The sequence below is a fragment of the Zalophus californianus genome, chromosome 16 (assembly GCF_009762305.2).
Source record: "Zalophus californianus isolate mZalCal1 chromosome 16, mZalCal1.pri.v2, whole genome shotgun sequence".
NCBI lineage: Eukaryota > Metazoa > Chordata > Mammalia > Carnivora > Otariidae > Zalophus > Zalophus californianus.
Genome location: NC_045610.1, coordinates 47,392,326 through 47,418,423, shown reverse-complemented (window position 1 = coordinate 47,418,423; position 26,098 = coordinate 47,392,326). Strand labels below are relative to the sequence as shown.

The following is a 26,098-nucleotide window of genomic DNA, read 5'->3' as shown; positions in this document are numbered from 1 at the left end:
GACGCAATGCTGGGTGACCCATGGAACAGTGGCACTCCCGTGCTGGAAGAAGGCAGACAGTGGGGTGGGAGGAGGGGTGCAGATGCTTAGTTAAGGTAACTGCTGCATTTGTCCTCTCAGATTGGAGTGTAGGCCACACCCAAAGTTGAATTCCAAAGATAAGCTCCTTCCTGGACCAACCGCTGAGAGGCAGCTGTTTGGTGAGAGTGGGCAGGCACTGCTCTTTGTGGCGCTGGCCTCTCAGTTCGGGTGGTTTGGTACTTTGGCATCAACTCAGTTCCTCATACCTAATCCCTCTCCCAGGGGGTCTGATGCTCTTTGGACCACAGTCCCTTTACCCCATGGCCATGGCCAGGGTGGAGAGCAAGGGAGCATGGGAGGAAGAATGATAGGGGGAGCAATCTGTAACTTCTTGAGCAGTTAATCTATGCAGTAAGATGGGAATTTCTGCTAAAGGGGACAGTGGAGGCCAGACCGTGGGGGAAGGCAGTACCTTGCTTGTCTCAGGGCTGTCTGGGTCAAACTGGACTTGCTTGGAAGCAAGTTCACGTCCTGTGTCCACGTCATAGCACAGATAGACCCTGCCGAAGGCACCCTGGCCCAGAAGCTTCCCACGGCGCCAATTGATGGGGGCACTAGGAGCTACAGGAGAACAGAAGGAAAGAGTGTTAGCTCGGGCACATTATTTACTGAGATCTTGCCTTGGTCTCCAGAGGCTCTGTGATGGGACCTCTGGCTCAAGAACCCCTCACCCAGCACAGTCCTATCTCTCAGCCCAGCATCTCCACCCCCTTCTGGAGCAGGCTCGGTGCCCTGATCAGTGGGACCGTTAGGTCCAAGTCCTGAGAGGCAGATGACTGGCTACCGTCATGGTTAAACACTCCTCTGAATTGACCAAATACCTTTATTTCCTAAGTCCCCAAACATCTGAATATGGCAAGGACTGAGGAGATTGCTCTTCTGTTTAAACACAGAGAGACTAAAGGCCAGAGAGGGGAAGTGGCTTGCCACACAACAGTGGAGCGAGGCCCAAGGTCCAGGGGATCTGCTGCCGACCCACAGCTTCTTCCAGTGTGGTGAGGATGGGCCAGAGCAGCCTACCGCTGAGCTGAACAGCCCCAGGGGACCTCTGGCCTCCTGCCCTGTTGACTGTCTGAGCACCCCCTGGGCAGTCTCCTTCTGGCCAGGGCCCACTCCTCACACTTGGTCGGCACATTCCTCTCCTGCACAGAGAGGGCATTCTCGCTGTCCGCACTCCGTAGGCGCCCTCTCGGGTCCAGGTACTGTACCGCCAGACCCATGTTCTCGCCATTTGTGCTCAGGGAGCGGCTGGACGGCACCAGGGTAAAAAGGTTGCCTTGATGGCGCCGTATTCGTGGAAACGTTCTTCTGCCTGAAGGGATGCAGGAGACAGAATAGAGCAAGTCAGCTCCCTGGCTACGAGGCTAAACGTGCAAACCACATCATCCCATCTGCCCTTTTACCTAATCCATGCCAAAATGGCTAATGTCCCAAGCACCCTAGAATCAGGACAAAAGCAGGAATTACGAAGCAGCCACGGATTGTTCAGAAAGCCCTGGCCAAAGGGAAGGCATAGGGCTAACCCTGGTGCACCACATCACTCACAAGGCCAATCCACTGCCGAAGTCTGTCTTCCCTGGCATCCTAATCCTAAACCTTTGTGGAAGCTCCCTTCTGTCTGCTGCCATGGGGCAGAAGAGGGCGCTGAAGAGCTGGCACCATGGGGCACGCTAGGGACTCAGACCAAGTGTTCCCAGTGGCAGCATCTTGGTTTCCAAATACCGTCCTTCTGCCCATCTCCCCTTGGTCTCTAGTGCCTCAAGTCTGGGCACAGCTCCTCAGGAATAAAGAAAACATGCGGTCTGGCGGGACTGGGCCCAGCCCCTGGCAGTGGCTTTTGGGTGGCAAAGCTCTACCCATGTCCATTCTGAGGCAGCCAGCAGGGGGCAGGGTAGAGGTGCACTCACCCTCATTGTAGTCCTTGTGGTGCACAGACACGTGGTAGCGCCGGGGGTAGGTTCCACCTTTGACCCCTTTGTCATACAGCTGAGTTTCCCGATCTGGGTAAGATAGAGATAGAGGAATCACTGGTTTCGGGGTAGGTCAATGTGAGTGAGCCACTTAAGGCCGTATGTCACCCGAGACCTCAGAGCAGCAGGCTGAGGAGAATTAAAATACAGTCCTGGCTTCCCACCTCAGCTAGCAAAAGTGGAATGCCTGCAGTCCCATCCGGGCACCCTGCAGTGCTCTTCCAGGCTCTGGGGAACTTACCCGAGAACTCCTGTCTGTTGTCTGGGAAGCTCTGGGCTCGGGACATTCTCGATTTCCGGAAGGATGGGCTGGAAAAAAACAAAACGAAATCACAATGTAGACATGAGCCTACTTCGAAAAGCTGCGCACCAGGGCGGAAGGCAAGGATATCCAGATGGATTCTCTTTTCTAACTCCCTCCCGCATCATTACATGGGATAGAAAAACCAGAAAACAAAATACCCAGGTTGCCTAGCTTACCACAATGTCTGCTTGGTGTGAAATCTTTCCTCACAGTTTGGGAGGGAAGCAGAGTTTGAGAGAAACAGCCCTCTTCTGAGTTCGGCCTCCTACTTTCTCTTTAGTAGTCTGAGGCCCAAATCTGACAGGACCATGGGAGGAAGAATGAACCCTCCAGCCCTCGCAAACTCCACCTTGGAGTTTGGCACACCACTTTCTCTTCTTGCCCTTTCCTCCCACCTTGGTAACAGGGGAAGAGTTGCAAAACATCCCTTGCCCAGGGCAGTAATAAAAACAGCAACAACACCAAGCATCTTCCTTTCGGACTAGAATGAACCCTCCAGCCCTCGCAAACTCCACCTTGGAGTTTGGCACACCACTTTCCCTTCTTACCCTTTCCTCCCACCTTGGTAACAGGGGAAGAGTTGCAAAACATCCCTTGCCCAGGGCAGTGATAAAAACAGCAACAACACCAAGCATCTTCCTTTCGGACTAAGCACCACCATCCCATTTTAGAGATACGGAAACTGAGGAACGGAGAGGTTAAGGGAAGCTATTTGACTTATATTTGATGGAGCTGGGGTCTATGTGGCTCCAAATCCCATAAGGAGGAGAGGAAAGCCCTATGCTCAAGTTAGGCCGGGCCTCAAGGGAGTAAATGCAGGTCACTGGGTTTTACTCCCAAGGAAATGAAAACAAGGCATTGGAAGGACAGAGGCAAAACCTAAGGATCAAGTGGGTTTGCTCAGCTATCTTTCCTCGAATTCACCAGAATGGTCCTCGACCTTACACGTGAGAGTGCCTTTTCAGAGGGCCACGGGTCAGAAACAGTCAAGGCAATGATACGGGGGCTGCCCCCTACTTCACAACTACTAGATCTTCTATGGTCTTGTCCTACTGCCCACCCCACTCCCCACCCCTGCTTGGCCACAAAGCTTAGGAGATGGTCCAAAGCCAGAGTTGGTCCCTGTCCTGGCAGAGCCTTCAGTTTGTGGCAGCAACTCCTGGCACTTTTACCTGGGCCTGCTTGCTTCCCTGGTTGAAGAGCAAGCCCCAAGCAATGCTATGAATTAGGCACCAACAAGTAACTATAACTGTATTCTATGATGTCTAGAGGGAAGACAGTGCTCATCAGTTTTCAGATCTGTTAGGAAAGACGTAGTACAAATTTGGCCAGTACCCATGTGAACAATTAATCAGTTATACAAAGGGGAAAAAAAAAATCCCCAAACCTGCTCCATAGCCTCTGACCACAGCCGTAAGCCAACTCCAAACATACCCCTGCTGACGGGCGAACCAGCTGCACAGAACCATTAGGTTTGTAAAAGACAGCCTTCTTCCCTCCCAAAGTGTAAGAACAAGATTACACACCAAGCAGATAGTGTGGTAAGCTAGGCAGTCTGGATATTTTGTTTTCTGGTTTTTCTATCCCAGTTTCTTACTCCATCAGAAACACTTGGGAGAAAAAAAAAGAAAGTAAACCCACAGGTAATAATTCAATTTTTTCCCCAAAACACTGAGGGTTCACTACTTCTCAGGCCAGATCACAGCAGTGAGGCCAAGAGCACAAGAGCAGCATGTATTATATGGAAACTCAAAACATGTAAAGTGCTTGGGATAACAGAGCAAGCATTTAACACATGTGACTTGCTATTATGAGCTACTATTACATTCACCTAATTACACAAACATAACATTCTCATGGTATTTGAAAAATTAAGGAGAAGGCTAAGAATCACAGAAAGAGGTCTCTTTCCCAGAAGTATGATGTTTTAACCATGGGCCTGCAGACCACCGTCTAGATCAGACACATACTAGCTAATTCTGTTTCCTCAGTCCATCAGTCCCAAACATGCCTACACACTAGCCCCCAAAGCAGCCACAGTCCCATACCTGTCTGCTGACCTGTCCAAGGATTGGCAGCTTCCTGACAAGGAATTTTCAGCACTGCTCAGGGGATCCAACATCTGCAAGGCAAGTCATACAATAAAGCCCCAGCCCCAGTCCCAACCCCAGCCAGGTGACTCAGGACTTTATGGCCCAGCCAAGGCCAGCAAATGGTCCTTTTTGTCAAAATATGAAAGTGCCCTTTCTCTGCTTGTGCAGTGGGAAGAATGGTTAGGAAGGTACCATTTACCCCCCCTAGTTTTAAAGGCAACGTTCCAGGAGGGAGAAAAATGCCTGGCCGGCATGCCAAGCAGCTCTGCCAGGATAGCAAAGCAGAGACGCTACTTCTCTTGTTGGCATTTTATTGGCTCATGAACACTGGGGGCCTGGCACTGAAGCTGGTACTACCCTGCGGAGGCTTGCATGGCATACAGGTGGGACTGTATGCTTCTGTTTACACTCCATAATTTAAAATTTACGGAGCCAAGTATTGCTCTTATTCCACAGGTAAGCCACGGCAGGTCTAGGAAGGTTAGGAGAATTGTTTCAAGTCATGAAACTAGTATTATGCAGCTGATACACATGAAAAATGTCCTCGTTCCCGGTTCTCATAAGTATCTACGTAGTTAAAATGTTTCTCTAGCCCTTGGTCAAATGCAGTAACAAAGGGCCTTCAGATTAGCTCTTTTTCCAACTAATCTCCCTCCATTTTGCCTATGGGGGTTAGCCCCTATCAGAGTATTCATTGTCTGAGATCCAAAGTTAAACACTACAGAGGGAAGCAGGAATCAGAATTATGAAAATTCACTAACAACTTTCATAAAATTAGTTTCCAACTCAAATTATCCCTTCCTACTTAATGCTAGGGTCCATCTTGCCCATAATTTTAAAGCGAGACCAGTTAACAGAAGAAAGGACAAATAAAATAACACGACAGGCATGATGGAGGAAGAACACCAAAGGTTCAAGAGAGGCCTTTGGAAAACCCACTGAATCCCGGGAAGCCCTCTGTAAAAAAGGGCCCTCTTTTTTTTTTTTTAATATTTTATTTATTTATTTGGCAGAGAGAGAGACAGCGAGAGAGGGAACACAAGCAGGGGGAGTGGGAGAGGGAGAAGCAGGTTTCCTGCCGATCAGGGAGCCCGATGTGGGGCTCGATCCCAGGATGCTGGGATCATGACCTGAGCCGAAGGCAGACGCTTAACGACTGAGCCACCCAGGCGCCCCAAAAAAGGGCCCTCTCTATAACAGTGTCGCACCCGTCAAAGGGGAAGTAAAGGAGGTTACATTGTGTCAGCAAAATTTTTGTTAGAAAAATTAAGCCAAGAAAATTAACATGAATCATGCTTTTGTTCATTCTAAAAATTAGCAAACAGATGCAACTATTACCTTAATCTGATGAAAGAAAAAACAAATAAACCTATCTTAGTTTCACTTTTTAAGAAAGTCCCAGTTGAATATTCTTTCACTATATATACGACACTGTTTTGGTCTCTGTTAGGTGGATTTATCTTGAATGGCTGGTTACCAGGAACAATTCACTTCAGCTAAGAGGAAGGACTTAGGCATTCCTTCTTTGGCCTCTTTCTAAAAGTCTGTCCTCACTAGGAATCCAGTACTCCACACCTTCCAGGGGTAGGCAGGTAAAGCAAAGATGTAAAAGGACCAGGATATAGGGCCACGGGGAAGGATAGAGACCAAAGGCAATGAACTCATTTGTGATCTCTGAGATTTTATATCTAAGTCACCGCTAACACAGCTGATGGCCAGAAGTGCTCTGGTTAGAGGAAACAGAAAGGATGGTCAGTAAAATACCCAAGAACGGAATCCTTAATTAAAATCACCCCCAGGTCACTGTTCTAAACATAAATTTATCTGGAAAGCAGGAATTACAGAAAAGAGAAGCAGTGTAGAGGCCTTCCCACAGTCTATGTAGTTTGGATAATGCTTTACAGAGATTAGCTATCACCAGGAAAGAAAAGTTTTAAGAATCAGTTTTAGGAGAAAGAAAAGTTACAAGGATGAGTTTTCTGTAAAATCGCTCATGTGGTGGTGCTGGCCCTTCTAATGGATGCTTTGCTCTTAAGAAATTTCCCCTTCCCAGACCAAATCCTAAAAATTTATAAGAGCCGATCTTTCTCTTATGTAATCAAAACAAGCTCACTGAAAAGACTTCAGAATGAAGCCAGAGATCTCACTCTTGCTGAGTTCACTAAGGCAAAATGCCATTTTCATCAAGTGAGTCACTAGTTAAAAAAGTTACCCATTAAAATGGGTGAGCCATTGTGGTGGGCATGCTCTAAGGTGGCCCCCCCCCAATGAGTCACAGTTTTGTATAAACCCCTCCCCTAAAGCATGGGTAGAATTTGTAACTTGTTTCTAGTCAAGAGACTATGGCAAAGAAGGTGGCACATTCATCCCCATGATGATGTTATATTTTACGACTACATCTTTACAGACTGAAGCAAGAGATTCTCCTCTGGCCTTGAAGAAGCTGCCATATTGTGAGAGAGCCATGTGGCAAGGAGCTGAAAGCCATGTGGCTTCTAGGAGCTCAGAGTGGCCTCTGGCCAACAGACAGCAAGAAAACAGGGACCACAGTGCTATAATCACTGCCAACAACCACATAAGCTCAGAGGGGAACCCCAAGTTCCAGAAAGGAATGCAGCCTGGCATACTTGACTGTAGCCTTGTGTAACCCTGAATGGAGGGCCCCGTTAAATCAGGTTCCTTACCCAGGGAAATTATAAAATAATAAATGTATGCTGTTTTTAAACTGCTAAGTTTGTGGTAATTTGTTGTGTAGCAACAGGTAATATAGCTGTCTAGCAGCATAAAAGCTCACACAAAGTAACCATTTCTACAGTGTAATTTGGATATGGTACACCCCCTACGTTTCATCAAGAAACAGCAAAACTAAAATATGGCTGATGAAAAATAAAATCTGTCAGTTCAGGATTGGTCATATGTTAAAATCCGCTGATACCACAGGTGGTTGTAGGGAAGCATTCAAATAGCAGAGTGGTGTTCTGCAGGGAGACCCGTGAGAGGAGCACAGCAGAGGAAAAATCTGTCAAATGCTCATCCAACACCAAGGAGGCTGGGTAGTTTACACACTGTTCATGGCAGGAATTAATATTTGGCCCCTAAAAAGGAATAATCCATATTTGGGCAGGCCTGGCTTACAAAGGAGTTAGTGGATGGGGTTCAAATCCCTCAGCTCTGCACCACGCCCCCTGACAATCCCCATTATAACCTTGGTCTGACACACTCCGAGGCACACCCCACGCCTGTACTCACACACTGCTCGCTGGTCTCTGGGATGAACTCCCCTTCGCTGTTGATGCTGGTGTAGGACCCCTGCCGGGCAATGCGTTGCTGCCGCTCAGGCACGTAGCCAGGGGGAGGCGAGCTTCGGCCAGGGTTCTGGGAGCCTAGAACACAGAAACAAGACCTTTTACAACAGAGCCCAGAATGTATGGCTGAGAGCAGCAGACAGGGGACCAGGTCAGACCAAAACATCTGCTGCAGAGGCTGGTACCAGGTAGGAACTCAGCAGAATTCCATTTGTTTCCTTCATCCTATGTGGCAGATACAATGGGTTAGACTCAAGATCCATTCTACCCTTCTAGTATGCCTTCCTATACTTCAGAAGTTAATCAGCTAAAAGCTATTATTCCTGGGTACAGCCAGTCAGATGCACTTGTGCGAGGTTTAGATGGCTTCTTGCTGCTGCTGCTGGGCGAAGTCGTAGAAGCCCCAGTTTTTCCAAAGCAGCATTACCCGAGGCCCCACACCTGGCCTCCCGCTTTCCCGACGTCAAGACACAGAAGCAGTCATCCCTATGTACGTGGTACGGACCAGAGCAGAGGGGCATTGTGCTTCTGAATGTGGTAGCTTCCTGGTTACAGAAGAGGGAGGAGCTCTGTGGCGTCTTAACCTAGAATCTGTTTCTCTCTCCAATCACCTTATAAGCCAGGATGAGCACTAAATCTCTTCTTCCCGGATCTAGTTAGAGAGGATTCTACTCTGTGCACCTGAACCCTGACCAATATACTCCGGAGTGAAAAGGTATTACACATTTGACCTAGAATGAACCAAAAATGTCTCCTCTAAGGGACTTATTAGAGAGGAAAGAAAAACTTACTTATTGATGAAGTTCCAGAGAGCGATCCAAACTATCCTCGGAAGGATAAACTGCCCTCAGTCTGTCAAATGGAGTATCTAGGTGAAGCCTCCTTGGGATAAAATATCCAAGGCTCTGGACACCCATTCTCTCCTTCACCAGCTGCCACTGAACTCTCCCCTGGTTTTACAGGTGGGATGGGACTGGCTCACATGAGGCCAGCACTACAGACCCAGGAGGGGCTGGGGGAAAATAGCAAAGGTTTTCTGAGCTTTTATTTCCAGCCAGAGACTTTCACTTTTTCCAATACACATTGCTGCCTGCAGAGAGCCAGCCTTGTTATCTGATGGGCAATGGGCCAGGGGCTATTGTGCACAGGCCCACAGCTTGGGGCAGGAAAGGGAAGTCTCCCCAAACCAATGGCTATCAGAGGAAGCAAATGGAAAAACCAGGAGTTGGCAGAACTGCTCCAGAGCATTTTCAGTTTTGTTTTTATCTTCAATTCAGAAATTGGGGGCTAGTGAGACACACAACAGCAGTCGAGAACAAATGAGACAGGGACCTTAACAGGACAGGATACTGGACCGCCAGACTCACTGATGCGCCCGTTATTTGCCAACAGACACAGCAGTGAGCTAGACAGCACAAACCACAGTACTGTGCAAGACAACTCGTTCCAGGCCTTGGAAGGTAGGCATGGTGGGGATGGCAAACTCACTGGGATGCCCTTCCCTGGCATTCCAGATGGACCTTGCTCTATTCTCATGAGGCCATTTGTGCCAAGGGGCCCCGTCAGCAGCTGCCGAAGCAACAAAGCAGAGTCGTCGTCCTGTGTTCAGAGTGCCCACAGCTCTGCATGAAGGTGTTCTACACACAAGGAGAAAGCCCGGGCTTTAAGCTGCTGACTGGCTGTACTCCTCCCAGGGCATGCCAGCTCTCTGCTAGCTCCTTAACCCATAGTGCAAAGTCCGAGCAAAACTCTCACCCAGAGCTGGAAGACTGGCTCTCAGATTCTAGCCCTTCTCATAGGAGACTCCGGTCAGGAAGCTGATGCAGTCAGGAAGTTCCCTCCGCAGGGAGTTCTAGGGTTTGGGGTCAGTGTTAATGTGCAGGTCATTGCAAGTACAAAGAGATAGCTGTTTTGGCCATCAACTATTTTCTCTAAACGCTGCTGTCTCTTGCTGGGCAGATGAGATTGGGGGAGGAATCAACTCTTTTTTTCTTCCTCAATGGGAAATCTTAACCAGTATTTTTCAGTGTGTTCACACTGGACCAGGATGTGCAGAACAGAGCTTCCCAACATTTCATCCCACGAGACCCTGAGAACATCCTAGATGTTTCAACTTTCAAAATTCCCATTTGATTTTGAAGTTGCCACCACTACTAAATAGTTCCTGGTCTCATCCAGCATCACAGAAGAATTTACGGCAAGGAGAAAAACCCTGCGGAAGTGAAGGAAGCTGACCTGTGTGATGGCGGCCTCCGCCCTTCTAACTGCACCAGGACAGGAGGTCGGCACTGCGCACAGCTCTCTCTACCCAGCGGCGGCCTGGGGCTCCCTGCAAGTCACCCTGTCCTCCCCCTTGCCAAGGCATGAGGCACCCTCCACCTGCACTCCCCACATCCCGTGCAGCAGGAGTTGGCTTCCCCACATCCCCCGGCACCTCCCTCAATCCCCTTTTCAGCTGGCGTTGTGCCTCCCTTCTTCGGGAGCATGCTCTGACCTCTAGCTTACAGTCTTGACCTTACTTTTTGCCTCTCCTTGTAAGCCACTAACCAACCTCTGTTTTTCTTTCACAGCCAAACTCCTTGAAAGAGCTGATTGCCTCCATTCCCCTGCTACCCATTCCTTAGAGGCTGCAATCTGGCTTGCCTCACTGTGGGACTGCAGTGGCAAGACAAGGAGTGAGACGGAGTAGGAACAGAGGCAAAGGCACTTAACGAGATGTGTCAGACCCAACGGGAGTCAGAATGTGGCAGGGACAAGTCCTGCATTTGAGGCTTGGCTACGTGGCTTAAGGGCACCACCCAAGGTATTATGGAAAAATGGTGCTTGAGCTCGGCTTCAAAGGTGGACAGAATTTCTACAGGCAAAGATATAAGGAAGTGCATCATCATGTAGGGTAATTCCATCTGCCTTGTCTGAAGATCTCCCCACAGGGGTCTTTCTTTTGGGTTAGCTCATTACCTAGTTGTTGTTGTTTTTGTTTGCTGCTTGTTTTTGTTTTTTAGCATGAGCTAATTTAACAGACTAATTGGCTTGAAAAAAATTAAAATTCAAGGTATGTATATCATGATGGGGAAAACAAAAAGCACACAAGACAGCTGGTTTCAAACAGCTGAAAACCTGTCATACAAAAGATGTTATCTATGTGTCTGTGTTGCTCAAGAGAGCAGTACCAGAGTCACCGGGGAAAGTGATGGAAGGCAGATTTTCAGTTCAATATAAGGAAGAAGTTCAAAGAAACAGCACAGATCGGGCTACCTGGCACTTCCCCATCACTGAAAATGGTGCCGTGGGGGCTGAATGACCTGCATGTTGCCGTCTCTCACTAACTACTCACAGGTTCCTTCATGTTGGTAGGGGAGGAGGGCAAAGCCCCCCTGCTCCCGCTGGTTGGGGGTTGAATCTCTAAGGCTTCTCTTTTGACCCCGTTTCTACTACAAGGACTTCTCCTCATGCCTGATAACTTAAACCCTGACTCTCCCCCCTTCCTGTTTCCTTCTACTTCCAGAAGGCCTTACACTGTACCAGCAGAGCACGTACTTAGACATTTGTGGATGAAAACGACAAGTTGTGTCTCTTACTCTTTCCAACCTGGCTGGTACCATGTAAGGTCTCCTCCCACCCTCTCCTGTTTCTCTGGTCACTCCTTTCCTGTGTCCTTTGCAGGTTCATCCTCCTCTAATTGGCCACTAAGTGTCTGGGTTCCTGAGGCTCAGCCCTTGGCCTCTTCTTACTCTGCAGTCTCTGCCTAGGACCTCTCATCTGGGCCCGTGGCTTCAGCTGGACAATTTCTAATATTTTTTTCTAGTCCTGATTTTCTCCCTTTGAGCTGGAGACCTGTATATCTACCTGTCCGTTTGATAGCTCCTCTTAGCTCTCTCAAAGGCACCTCCAATTCAACCTGTCTACAACATCAGGTCTGCCTCTTCTCAGCACAGGAAACCAGGCTCTCGTCTCTCTTCCTGTCTTAGTGACAGGCAGTGCCACTCATCCAGATCCATAAACCAGTAACTTATCTCCTGCTCTTTCAACACTTACAAAGTCAATCCAATACCGCAGTAGTTCTTAAACCTCTTGGAACTCTTTTACACTTTAAAAATGAAGAACACTGAAGAGCTTTTATTAAGTGGGTTATATCAATTGATATTCACTGTATTAGAAATTAAAGCTCAAACGTTTGGAAAACACAATGATACACAAGCACACACTCCACTAGCCATCAGAGCGATGACTTCACCTCAGGCAGGTAACCTCTGGAAAACTCCATTCATCCTCATGAGAGAATGGAGTAAAAAGGCAAATCATAGACCTCCTGAAAGGATCTCTGGGACCCGCCCACCCCAAGTCCCCAGACCACACTTTGAAAACCAAACAACCCTGTGTTCTGTTGGCCTTTATCTTCTAAATGTCTCAAATCCACCTGTGCCTTCCTCTCTCCACTACTGTCACTAGCCTAATCCAAACTCCTGTCTTCTTCGCCTGTACCAAACTACATTAGCCTAACGTGGTTCCCCCTTTGGTCCATTCTTGCTCCCGGGCAATCTGTTCTCCACACTGTAGCTACAGCAATCTTTCAAAACACAAATCTGAGTATGTTGTACCACCTATTCCTCTTCACTTTAAAAACCAGAAAGTGGATTTTCACTGCTTTCAACATTAAGAATCAAAATCTTCATCATGACCACAAGGCTCTGCCTCCTTCCCCGGCCTCAGCCTGTTCCTCTGCCCTGCTATTCTCAGCTCTCCAGCCTCAGGGCTTCTTTCTGTCTCAATCACATCATACTCCCTCAGCCATCAGGCCTCCACACATGCAGCTCTCCTGCCTGGCATTCTTTTCCCTGCTTCCCCTTTGCATCATTCACGCGCTGGATCATAGGCTAAGGCTTTCCTGGCCCCAAAACCAGGATGCATCCCTCTGTTACACATGCTCACAGCACCCATACACCTTTCAGTCACAGCCTATAAATTACACATTAATCTCACTGTGACAAGTGTTTGTCTTTGTCTTCGCATGCAGCTGTAAGAGCCGCAGGGGCGGGAGCCAGGTCTTTTTTGCTTCCCCTGTTGCTGACACACAGCTGACACTTGGCCAATTAAATCTTAAGGGAATAAATGAATGAACAGCAATGCAGTCTGACAGGAAGAGAAAAAAGATAGTAAGATTATGTGATGAGCATTGTAATAGAGATGGGCATGAAGGACCAACATTTTCAATGGCTTCCCACTGCCTACCAAACAAGCCCAAGGGCAGTCCAGGCTTCTTAGAGGTGGCCCAGGCATCCTTTCTCATCTTTATTCTCCTCCAAATATATCAGCCAGTCTGAAGGACAAGTGAGGTTTCCACAGAAAAACAGTCAAAAAGCCCTCTCCCCTCATCCTTACCTATGGAAAGATCCAGTTAAAACAGCTCCTCCACAGAAGGCATGTGCCAAGTCGTTCCAGTTAGAAATAACCTCTGCCATTTCTCGGCTCTAGGGAAAGGTTGGCAGGCTCCGCCCACTTCTTCCTTCATGTCCGCCACACTCCACACAACTTGGGGTTCTCTGAACCCCCCACCTCCTTTTGTGAGGCTGTCTGGCAGATGCCCTCTCCTGTGCCTGGAAAATCTCTCTGCTCAGTAAATCTTTCTTTCATGTGGCAGCTCTGATGTCTCCTCTTCTGTGGAAGCACTTCTCCAAAGTCCTGGGCCGTGTTGGTGATTGCCTCCTCCCACCCCACCCTGCCCTCCACTGTAGCCCCCATTATACATGCCTCCACCGTAGCCCTCATCTCAGCTCAATGGCTGGTACATACTGCTTGCTGAACGACGGAACCCAGAATCTACGTGTGCTAGACGGCTGTGTTGGCCATTCTCTAGATACACAGGAACGACTTCATAGAAATCCTATTCCTCAGCATTCTCAGACAAGGAAGTTCCATATATGGCTCCTCACAATGGCCCAGCATTTGGCCACTGCCCCTACACACAAATCACAGGCTCTAGTTTAGGAGCAGGCCCAATCACTGCCCCATGTCGATCCTCATTGCTTCTTGTGCAAATGAACAATGCTGCCCTCCTCCAGCCCCCCAGTCTCTCTGAGGGCTCCAGGACAGAGGCGAAGCTGGCAGAGTTTGCTAGGCTTCAGGGCACCTGGATTCCAGGGCCAGAGATGTTCGGACAGGGCCTCCTTGCCGGGGTGTTGGCTCTCTCTCCTCTACCAGCTTATTGAAAACATAGCCACCAATTATGCACAATGTTAGAGAAATATGAAACTCCTATACAGACCTTCAGCTGGGCAACACTTACTACCAGTGTTTGCTCAAGTTCCAAAAATTACTCAGTAAGGCAAAGTCAGTGCCTCAGTAACACATTCTTCCTGCTACCCTCTCAGGAGGCTTATCACTCACAGACAGGCTCTGTGGCAGCACTGACGTTCAGAACTCCCCAAGCTCAGCTCAAGATCTTCGGAGAGCAGTTCAGTTTGATGCAACTCTACCTGTGTGGGTAGAACTTGTCTTCCTAGCAGCAGCAGGGGTCTCAGCAACATTAGGGTAGTAGGTTCAACACAAATGTTTGAGAAGGCCAGGTTTCCCTCTTGAAACAAATTCCATAATTCAGGACATGGACTTTCTCCTCAGACTCTGGGAAATGGGATCCAGAGCAATGCTGGGTTATCTGGTATAATGCACAGACCTGACTTCGATTTCTTTCCTGGGGAGGCCTGCGGGCAGCTACATAGTTTTCTTCCTAGTTAGCCAATCAATATATCCTATGTCAACAGTCTCCTGTCCTTCCCAGACAACTTAGTTTGATTCTCCAAGAGTTTCATTGGTCAACATCTTCCCCAAAGCATAAGGACTCCTTAGGAATCATAAGCAAGAGGTCTGAGGTCAAAACTCAAACTTGGATCTTACTCCTAATCTCATGTCCCCAGTTCTTTGGTGAAACAATGGTCAAAATGAGAGTGGACTATTTGTTGCTGGAGTTCTTCAAGCAGATGTTTGAGGAGATCACTTTTTCAGACATGTTTAAAAAGGAACTTGGTCATGCCATCACACTGTTACATTGTAAGCTCCCTGAGAGTCAGGACATCATCCCAAGTCATTTCTCTATCCCTTCCCCCCAAATAAAGGCACAGAGGATTATTTTGCACAGAGTAATAGTCTATAAATGTTTGACGATGGCTTTTAAATTAATAAATACTTGATTTTTAAAAAACATGGGCAGGCAAATTAGATGAGAGAGGAAAAAGGGGTGAAATACTCACTGACAGAGAGATGCCTGCTTCTGGGCTCAGAGGGCTGGTAGATGGTATTGATATCTCCTGCAGACTGGGAAGCTTTGATCCGCACCTGCCTGGACACCCCAGAATGGGGAGAGGGACTGGTCTGTAAGATAAGAGGAAAAGACTGAGCTATCTTTAGGCAGGCAGGCCAAGAAAGGCCCATGTGCCCTTCCCTAAGACTCCTCATGCTCTTAGCTGCCTTCACGCTTTCTTTTTTTTCTCTCTCTTTTTTTAATTTTTATTTATTTATTTGAGAAAGAGAGAACACAAGCAGGGAGGAGGGGTAGAGAAAGAGGGAGAAGCAGACCCCCCAGCTGAGCAGGGAACCCAACACGGGACTAGATCCCAGGTCCCTGGGATCATGACCTGAGCCAAAGGCAGAAGCTTAGCTGACTCAGCCACCCAGGCGCCCCTGCCTTCACACTTTCAATACATGAGGTACCCAGCGTTCCCCCAAAGCTCACTCCTCCATCTGTCTTGGCAAACCACTATTTCCTCATGGTAGTTTTACAGCTTCAGTGATATTGGAGCACTGAGACCCACTGTCCCCGTTTAAGAGGTGATGACCCGGGCATGGAGGAATAACAGGTTTTCCTATAATAATATGTCAAATAGAAAAGTGAGTTGTAAATACCCTCTCATAAAATTCTCCAGAGAGGGGCGCCTGGGTGGCTCAGTCATTAAGTGTCTGCCTTCAGCTCAGGTCATGATCCCAGTGTCCTGCGATTGAGCCCCGCATCGGGCTCCCTGCTCAGCAGGAAGCCTGCTTCTCCCTCTCCCACTCCCCCTGCTTGTGTTCCCTCTCTCGCTGTGTCTCTCTCTGTCAAATAAATAAATAAAATCTTAAAAATAAAATAAAATAAAATAAAATAAAATAAAATAAAATTCTCCAGAGAGCTTGGGAAAAATAGGAAATTATTTCGGCAGTGAGATCACCTGCTGAGTGGGGGGTCAGAATAGAGAATGACAGCAACCTCCCTGCCCAAGAGAATTCTGGTTGATAAACATGTATTTCTAAAAGTAGCTCGATGTGCTGCTTCTACCCCAACTACAATCACTCCCCCAAAATTAAGACAAAATCTCAGTTCCTTACTATCACCAGGGTTTACATGTGAAATTACCTCAGGGTTGTGTTCATCTGGGAAAGGCTATCATAGGTACCATTCTGCCAGAGATCAAGGACCTCAGAACGGGGTCAGCAACCTTACCACATGCACCCTCACTTTTGCACTGTTCCAGACAAACCACCAAGTGAGCCCTAGAAAAAAATCAAAGCAACAAAGGGGTCCCTTGCACTGAGAAAGCTGAAAACCAAAGGTGGGCAGTGAGCAAGTGATATTGGGATATGATGATAAGCACGTGGAGCACTACAGAGAGTGGGAATGGGAGGTGAGGAGTGCTAAATAACTTGGGGCAAAGTTTCGACTTGCTTCTCTAGCTCTTCTACCTCACATAAGAAAAAAAAGTCCAACCTAAACAAACTATATCCTGTCCTCCAGGAAAAAGAGCTTCCCGCTCTCAGGGGTGAATTCAGCTGCCAAGCAGCCTCCTCTGGTCTCTCCATGCCAGACTTTATCCCATGCAGGGCTGTCTTTACAAACTGACTTGCTCTAAGGGGAAGTCAGAACCAAGGGGAAGTGGAATGTTCTTGCTGAATCCTCCGATGTGCAATAGCTCTCTGCTGAGAGTCAGAAAGGAAAAAACAGTCAAAGCCACATACTGGGGACGCAGCCCAGTGAAGGGCAAGGAAAGTCCACAGCCCTGCAATCAGAAAGAGAAGAGCCACATGAGGAGCCCCCTAAGGACACCTGCTTGCACACAGGGCCTTACACATAGTGAGAATTCCATAAATCTAGGCAACGTGAATTTGAAATGTACCAAAGAACATACGCTCTAAACTCAATTTTAAACTCTTAAGAGCTGAGACAAGATAGTAGGTTCCAGAGCCAGCCTGAGCATCGGTTTGTAGAAGAAAAGGCTGAAGTTATGGCAACAGGTTGGAAAACAGAGGAAGGGAATTAGTGGAGTTTTCAAAGCAGGGCTTCTTACGCCTTAATGTGCACAAATCACCTGGGGTCTTGGTTAAAACACAGATTCTGACTCAGTAGGTCTTGGATGGGGTAGAGAATCGGCATTTCTTTTTTTTTTTTAAGATTTTATTTATTTATTTGACAGAGAGCAGGAGAAAGAGTGAAGGAAAGCACAAGCAAGGGGAGCAGCAGAGGGAGAGGGAGAAGCAGACTCCCTACTGAGCAGGGAGCCTGATATGGGGCTCAATCCTAGGACCCCAGGATCATGGCTTGAGCCGAAGGCAGACACTTAACTGACTGAGCCACCCAGGTGCCCCTAAGATTTTATTTTTAAGGTCATCTCTACACCCAATGTGGGGCTTGAACATACAACCCCAACACCAGGAGTCACATGCTCTACCGACTGAGCAAGCCATCCAGGTGCCCTGAGAATCTGCATTTCTAACAAGCTTCCAGGTGTGCTGATGCTGCTGATCCATGGACCACATTTTGAGCAGCAAGGTCTTAGGAGGAGAGTCATACTTCAATTTAAGGTCACGGCTCTCAACCCTGGCCACCCATGAGAGCTGCCTATGGGGCTTCAGACACCTCACACCACCTACAATGGAATCTCTGGGGATGGGGCCCAAGGACTGGTATTTTTTAAATCTCCCCAAGTGTTTGTAATATTCAGTCAAGTCTGAAAACCCTGATTTAATGGGATAAAAGAATATGGCATGATAAACAAAAATGAGGTTCATGCAAGGATTCAGGGAACTTCGAACATAACTTACAAGTAGGAGAGGAAGGAGGAAGGTGGAGCTAAGAAAAACAAAAGGGGACTGTAGTGGAGTGAAAGGAGAGCCCAAAACTATAAAGCGTGGCCAGCAGAACGTTCTAAAGATAGCAAACAGAAGGTGGCATTTGACTACTCAATGTAAACCTCACCAAAAGACTCAGTAAGTAGCAGTGTGTGTGGCTGACACAAACAACGTGCAAAGTTACCAGGGAACCATGTCCATAAAGATTGCAGTGACTGGAAGCTAGGAGATCAGCAGAAAAAGTGGTTACAAGAGTGGACCTAGATTATCTTGATAAAAGATTTGGTGGTTCAAGACAAAATGAACAAGTGGATTCAACTCTGCAGGGAGTAAAGGTGTATGTGTGTGTTTGCCTCAGTCTGGCTCACGGAAACGTAAGGTGAGAAACAGCCCCGTGGATCTCACCAGTCTTTTGCTTCAAGGATGGCACCAAGAGACTTTGCACAGGAGACTGTAATAGTTATGACAGTTGTGTTTTCTTCTTCTAAGATAACCCCCAATATCTAAAGGGTTCATCCAAATTGAGATAAGGGGCTAAATCTGTGTTTTCATTATCTGCACTCTCCAGTGCTTCTTAGACTTTGATTGCATATATACAGCTTAGGGTGCCTTTCCAGACTAAAGAGTCCCAGGCTTTTTTGGCTATTCACATATATAAGTGACCTTAACCCCCTGAAAATGTCATCTTCCCTTGGACTTTTTCTAGCTCAGTTACCCTCTGAGCTGTGGGAAAGAGAATGACACAACATCTCACAACTTCTCCCCATGGGCAACGTTATACTTTCTGTTCTGCTTCTGATAAACTGTGGAGGAACCTGGGGGAGGTCTTCCAAGGACTATAATAATTTTAAGACCCCTTTCCAGGAAGGTAACTAATAGGTACTGAACTACCAAGTCAGAACGTCTGGATTTTAGACCAGTTCTGTCACCACTGACTGCTTCATCACAGGCAACTGACCCTAAGTCTCAGTTTCCCTAGGTGTAGCCTGGTGAGAACAGATGCCTGCCCTGGACCTCTCAAAGCTGCAAGAATCAAATGAGAGACAAAAGGTGTAAGGTGTTATGTTTAACCAGGGACCAGACTGAAGCTATTGTACTCAACAACTTTGGTCCTATCTTCCTGCACTTGCCCATTTTAGTAAGACTGAAAAGAATTAATTACTCTTTAGAATTTCCCTGATATTTTGAACTTAAATAGCAGACAAGATAGCATCAAACTCATTGATGGAATATTTGGGAAGTGGGCAACATTTGGATGAGATTAGAAGTTTACTTTTGTTAGGGAGAATCTGAGCTAACAAAACAAAATGCCATACTCTGTTTAAGGTGGCTGGGTATTTAGTTTTTATCATATTCAGATATAAGTGATAAAAGAATGCAGGCTTGAGATTATTTTAACATAGTGGAAAATCTGGGTCTAGGAAGTTCTAAGAAGGTCAAGAGTGGAAAGATAAACTAACAGTTAAATGCACACATGCTTAGAGAAGTCTGTAATAGGAATAAACTAAGAGTTGATGGTCCAAGGCACAGGCCTAAGGCAGCAAGAACTACTGAAGGAGATGATGAAGTCTCTTAAAATGGCAGGCTTAAAAGCAAGGCTAGAGAGAGGCTCTTCAGACTAAAGGGAGGCTCTGTGATAACCAAACTCCAAGAGTTCTCAGGTAAGAACAATACTGAATCCTAAGACATGGCTGTGGCCAGGTGAGGGAGGAGGAGGGGTATGACATACACCCTGGTGAGGGGTAAAGACAGAGGAAAGATTAGACCTGTTACAGAAGGATCAGTATAAAAGGAATTCAAAGAGAAGAAAGAGACCACACGTTTAAAAACAGGAATAAGAAGGGAAGTGAAGGGGTGCCTGGGTGGCTCAGTTGGTTAAGCGACTGCCTTCGGCTCAGGTCATGATCCTGGAGTCCCGGGATCGAGTCCCATATCGGGCTCCCTGCTCGGCAGGGAGTCTGCTTCTCCCTCTGACCTTCTGCCCTCTCATGCTCTCTCTCTACCATTCTCTCAATAAATAAATAAAAATCTTAAAAAAAAAAAAAAAAGAAGGGAAGTGAAGGTATAACAAAAGGTGGATGAGGCAACAGACTGCTAAAAATGGAAGAAACTCAGAAGAGAAACTCAGTGGCTGCCAGTGATCAGCTGGAGATGAAGCAGGTGCTGTGGTATCCAGGAGCAGCACACTCAAGTACGTTCTGTGTGGCTGGGACCCAGCAACAACCGGTGGCCTAACAATCCTCAAGAAGGTAATACAGAAACGGAAAATAACTCTTTACAGACTTTTACAGCGATTTGGCAGAGTGACTTTCTGTCTATCAACTCTAGCAATAAGAACTGTAGCCTTGTATTTTGTACATCCCTCATTTTTCCATTTCATTTTTCAGTTTTTGTGTTTTAAAAAGAATTGGTCCATAGCAGACTGGAAATTAAAAGAATAAAACTAGTATTTCATCACAGAGGGTTAGAGAAGCACTGTTCTGAAGGTGGGATTCTTGAGCACACAGCAAGTCTGGATCATGATACTTTTGTTTATCAAGAAGCCTGAAGTGGGGCGACTGGGTGGCTCAGTTGGCTAAGTGTCTGCCTTCAGCTGAGGTCACAATCCCAGGGTCCTGGGATCGAGCCCTGCGTCGGGCTCCCTGCTCAGTGGGGAATCTGCTTCTCCCTGCCCCCCCCCATACTCTCCCCCCCTCAAATAAATAAAATCTTTTTATATAAAAAAAGAAGCCTGAAGTGTAGCTGAGGAAATTCCCAAGGAAAGGTTTCATCATCACCATTACCATTGCTAGTCTTAAATGTAAATCTTTATAAATACAAAAAGCTGGAGCAGCTTAAGTGACCTGACAGTAACAAAAATGGCTATTTAATTAAATTATGGTATATCCACTCAAGGGATTTATGCATCTTTATAAATTATAATTATGAAAACTGCACATTAACATAGCAAAATGTGCATGACCATGTTAAGTGAAAAAATAAATTCAAAAATTCTATGACTACCATGACAACATTTAAAGTATGTATACATATGGCCAAAAACTGCAGGGGCACAGGTAAATATCAATCAATCAATGTGTTACAGTGATAGGATTACATAGGATAATTCTCTTTTTTTAAAGATTTATTTATTTAATTGAGAGAGAGAAAGTGAGTGGTAGGAGGGGCAGAGGGAGAGGGAGAGAGAGTCCCAAGGAGACTCCCTAATGAGCACAGAGCCCGAAGCAGGGCTCGATCTCACAACCCTGAGATCACGCCTGAGCCAAAACCAAGAGTCGGACACTTAACCGACTGAGCGACCCGGACGCCCCAATAATTCTCTTTTTAAAACTTTTTAAAAAGTTATACTGGGCACCTGGGTGGCTCAGTCATTAAGCGTCTGCCTTCAGCTCAGGTCATGATCCCGGGGTCCTGGGACTGAGTCCTGCGTTGGGCTCCCTGATCAGTGGGGAGCCTGCTTCTCCCTCTGCCTCTGCCTCTCTCTCTCTCTCATGAATAAATAAAATCTTTAAAAAAAAGTTATACTGACATTATAGTAATTTTTTAAAATATGTCCTTAGAGAGGCATCAATATGGCATTTATTTTATGCAACATCTAATGCAATGCCATGGGCATCAGAGGTCAGATGGTCATCTTTCAAACAGCTTGGGTGTTGCAGCAGTATCTGCGGCCGTGTGCACCCCTTAAAGGATGGGTAAGTGGATGTAAAGAACTACTTGTCTATACCTTCTCATCAAGGGAATGGAGGGATCATAATCAAGGGTGCTAGCTCCCAGTCAAGCAATTATGCCATTACACCAAACCCCAATTCTAGCTGCTTCTGTATAGAAAGGGTTTGCTGAATATGATCTCTGCTTGACTTCTGCCTAATAATCAAGAAGCATTCACTGTGTTTTCTTAAGAGATGGTGGGGAAGGGTCCCAAAACAATGAATCACAGCTCCTGCTCTTGAGGAACTTAATAATTTTGGGGGGGTAAAACTTACAAATACGCAACAACTAGAGGGCAATTACTAAGCAATCTATAAACTAATAGTGTGCACATTATATCCAATGACTAACGGAACAGGGAATAATCAAGCTGGCCTCAGTCAAAAACACTGAAGACACTGTAGCAGGTAAGTCAAGCTAGATCCGAAAAACAGGGTGATAGCCATGGCAAAGAGCAATAAGGAAGAACTGAAAAATGGGGGGAGTATGCTGAAGAATGTGGAAAGATGAGACTAGGGAGTTGGAAAGAAGGGTAGTTGGTGATAAACCCTGGATGCTAGGCTACATTTAAATCCTCTACAACAGGCAATAAAGAAGGACTATAAGGAGCAGATGAGTAACTTGAACAGAGAAATAAAATAATAAGGTATATATTTTATTTCAGAATACTTCCCAAAACATATCCAGAAAAAAGTCACATCTGGACAGAGAAGACCAATCCTCAATCACAAGGACACTTCTGTAATATTAGAAAATGTCTTCTTTATTCTAAGGCCTCCTAACCGCATTCTCCTGTGCTTCCCTCTAATCAGGACAGCCCGATTCCAATATGTCTCTTTAAAAATAAATGGTCAGGGGGCGCCTGGGTGGCTCAGTTGGTTAAGCATGTGCCTTCGGCTCAGGTCATGATCCCAGGATCCTGGGATAGAGCCCCGCATCTGGCTCCCTGCTCAGCCAGAGTCTGCTTCTCCGTCTCCATCTGCTCCTCCCCCATGCTCGTGCTCCCTCTTCTCTCTCTCAAATAATAATAATAATAATAAGTCTTTAAATAAATAAAAAAATAAATGGCCAACATGAGCACCATTCCATCTAAACTCTGTCCTAGTATGGTGTGTTCACTGTCCTCATGCAGCAATGTCAGCTGTCCACAGCTGGCTGTTTTCAAGCACAAGGAAAGGGAAGAGTGCCAAGAAACCTTAAAGAACATGCATTTCAAGAAAACTGGTGCAGGAATTGGTGATTAGAAGACAGAGCCAGGGGGCGCCTGAGTGGCTCAATCGGTTAAGCGTCTGCCTTCGGCTCAGGTCATGATCTTGAGGTCCTGGGATTGAGCCCCACATCGGGCTCCCTGCTCAGTGGGGAGTCTTCTTCTCCCCCTCTCTCTGCCTGTGCCCCTCACTCATGCTCACTCTCTCTCAAATAAATAAAATCTTAAAAAAAAAAAAAAAGACCAGATTGCAATCATTCTTGTGAAACGTAGGCCTTCAGAGACATTTTAGGAGAGGCAGCTACATAAGGGTTAATTCTGGCAGGCCCTGTTGATTGCCTGCCATTTGGTAAGGCAGCAGCTGGTAAATTACAAGAGGCCCTCCATTCCATGGCCTCTTTTCCATTAAAAAGAAGGAAAAGTTTGTTTCCTACATGTGTCACAAGACACAGGCATGGTTGCTGTTGTGAGAGGTTTACATGATAGTCTCAAATTCTTGGCAGCCTTTGCTAATCAGCATCTCCACACTCATCGAATCTCTCTTGTTGGGGTCTAAATCAAATTGAAATAATATAAATATAGAGAAAAAGGACTTTCTCTTTTATTATATGCGTTTTCCTTCATCCCATGCCACAAGTCAAGTAACCTTTAGTTGTAACTTTAACATGGATGATTTGACTTTGCAGCAAAATCACATGCAAAATGTTACCTGGCCATTGACACAGTGGGCTGGGCTGCACTTATGTGCTTGCTTCATTTTTTTAGAAAGAAAGAAGCGGGGGGGGGGGGGGTGCAGAGGGAGAGAGGGAATCCCAAGAAGACTCCCTGCTGAGCATGGAGCCCGTTGCCCCAGAGCCCCAAGATCATGACCTGAACTGAAATCAAGAGCTGGACACCCAACCGACTGAGCCACCCAGGCACCCCTCTTATGTGCTTGCTTTAATAGCAGCTGAGGAGCACAAAATTCTGTCAAGGAAGCCAGGTAAACTTCTGAAGGACAGCAAGTTTTGTCTTCAGCTACGAGGCCATCATAGACACTACTTACATGGTTTCTGTCCTGGGACAGCAGCAATATCCTAAGGCTTTTCATGCTTGAGCTTCTGTCTAGTATGTCAATTGCTTTATCAAGATCATCTTGGTTCTTCAGCAGGATGGAAAGCTGTAACACAGGACATGGAAAAAGAGAATCATATAAAAGAAAATTGTTAGTTTCTAAAAAATAATCAAAATACATAACAAAAAAATAATACTGACGGAAAACAATTTCATTGGATACTATGGGGTCTTAAAATTAATTGAAACCATGTATTTTCTTTTTATTTTCCTTAAGTGTACAATTCAATAATCTTTAATAAATTTACAGAGTTGTACAACCATCACCATAATTCAATTTTAAAACATTTCCATTTTCCCAAAAAGATCTTGTGCCCATTTGTAGTCATTCCCTCTTCCCACCTGTAGCACCAGGCAACCACTAATGTACTTTCTGTCTCTATAGATTTTTCTCTTTTGGGGGCACCTGGGTGGCTCAGTAGGTTAAGTGTCTGCCTTCAGCTCAGGTCATAATCTCAGGGTCCTGGAATCGAGCCCTACATTGGGCTCCCTGGTCAGTGGGGAGTTTGCTTCTCCCTCTCCCTCCCCCTACTGTTCATGCTCTCTGTCTCTGTCTCTGTCTCTCTCCCTCTCCCTGTCTCAAATAAATAAATATTTTTTTTTAAAGAATTTATTTCTTCAAAATAAAAGAAGTAGGCTTTAACTTAAACAAACTACAATTTTGTAAATGTATGGTATGGGTCTAGATATCCAGAATATATAAAGAACTCTTACAACTCAACAGTAAGAGGACAAATAAGCCAATTCTTTTAACAGGCAATATCCAAAGACAGACAAATGACTAATAAGCCCTGAAAAGATGCTCCATGTCACAGGCATCAGGGAAATGCAAATCAAAACCACAACAAGATACCACTTCACACCTACTAGGATGGCTGTAATTTAGAAAACAAATAAACAAAAACCCAGAAAATAACAAGTGTTGGTGAGGACGTAGAGATATTATAACTTTCCTACATCACTGGTAGGAATGTAAAATATACATAGAGTAGGGGCGCCTGGGTGGCTCAGTCAGTTGGGCCTTCGGCTTGGGTCATGGTCTCAGGGTCCTGGGATCGGGTCCTGCATCAGGCTCCCTGCTTCTCCCTTTCCCTCTGCCTGCCTGCCTGCCCACCTACTTGTGATCTGTCTCTGTCCAATAAATAAAAAATCTTTAAAATATATATATATATATATATATATATATATATATATATATACACACACACATAAAATTACCATAAGACAACAGTTCCACTCCTAGGTATGTATTCTAGAGAACTGAAAACATATGTGCATATGAAAATATATACACAAATGTTTATAGCAGCATTATTCGTAATAGCCAAAAGGTGAAAACAATTCAAGTATCCACCAACAGATAAATGGATGCACAAAATGTGGTTTATCCAAATAATGGAATATTATTATCTTGAAAACATTATGCTAAGTGAAAGAAGCCAAACACAAAAGGCCACATACTGTATGATTCCATGTATATGAAATGTTCAGAATAGGCAAATCCAGAGAGACAGAAAGTAGATTTGTGTTTGCCTGCCAGGGGCTGAGTGAGAAGAGAAGGGGATATAGGAAGTGACTGCTAATGGGTACAGGCCTTTTCTCTGGGGTATCTGGAATTAGATAGTAGTGTTGGTCATATGACTCTGTAAATATACTAAAAACCTCTGAATTGTACTGTTTAAAAGGGTAAATTTTATGGTAGGTGAGTTATACCTCAATAAAGCTATTATTACAAAAAGATAAACATAAAATAAAATCTCAACAGGTTTCTCATTTGTGGCTCTCAAACCCTGACAGGGCAAGGTTTAGAGGGCAAAAAAATGAAAAAGAGGTTGAGGGATTTTAAATTAATAAAATGTAAATAGTCAACTCTTTGTCACAGACATTAGCAGAGTATGGAGGACATCCATGATCTAAAATAATTAGTGACAATTATTTATGTTTGGCCTTAGAATTAATATCTGCATAAGTGAATAAACGAATGACTAACATTCTGGGCAGTCACTTTATTGGCAAAAGAGTTTGAAGACGGATTTTGGGACATGGGGAATTCTTAATGGAAACAGAAACGAGTACTAAGTCATTCAGAAAAGTCTTTACTAACCGAGGAACACCTTCTTTAATGCTGATTAGCTAGCTTTCTCTGGCCTCGCTTTCTTATTCAGTGCCTGAAGCTTGAGCTGCAATTTTTAAAAGTTCTATGCATTTGACATTTGTATCTT

General features: G+C 45.8%; 1 protein-coding gene across 5 annotated transcripts in view; it reads right to left on the bottom strand.

The window, feature by feature from the left end:
- Positions 1-26,098, bottom strand: part of MAP3K3 (mitogen-activated protein kinase kinase kinase 3) — a 63,698-nt gene that overhangs the window by 5,383 nt on the left and 32,217 nt on the right. For all 5 annotated transcript variants that reach the window (XM_027626583.2, XM_027626587.2, XM_027626588.2 and 2 more), the window contains 8 exons: positions 23,809-23,922; positions 14,998-15,118; positions 7,698-7,831; positions 4,404-4,477; positions 2,293-2,360; positions 1,989-2,081; positions 1,202-1,393; positions 494-642 (listed from right to left, as the gene is read on the bottom strand). In XM_027626583.2, the coding sequence (XP_027482384.1) occupies positions 494-642; positions 1,202-1,393; positions 1,989-2,081; positions 2,293-2,360; positions 4,404-4,477; positions 7,698-7,831; positions 14,998-15,118; positions 23,809-23,922 (945 nt within the window). The remainder of the gene's footprint in view (positions 1-493; positions 643-1,201; positions 1,394-1,988; positions 2,082-2,292; positions 2,361-4,403; positions 4,478-7,697; positions 7,832-14,997; positions 15,119-23,808; positions 23,923-26,098) is intronic.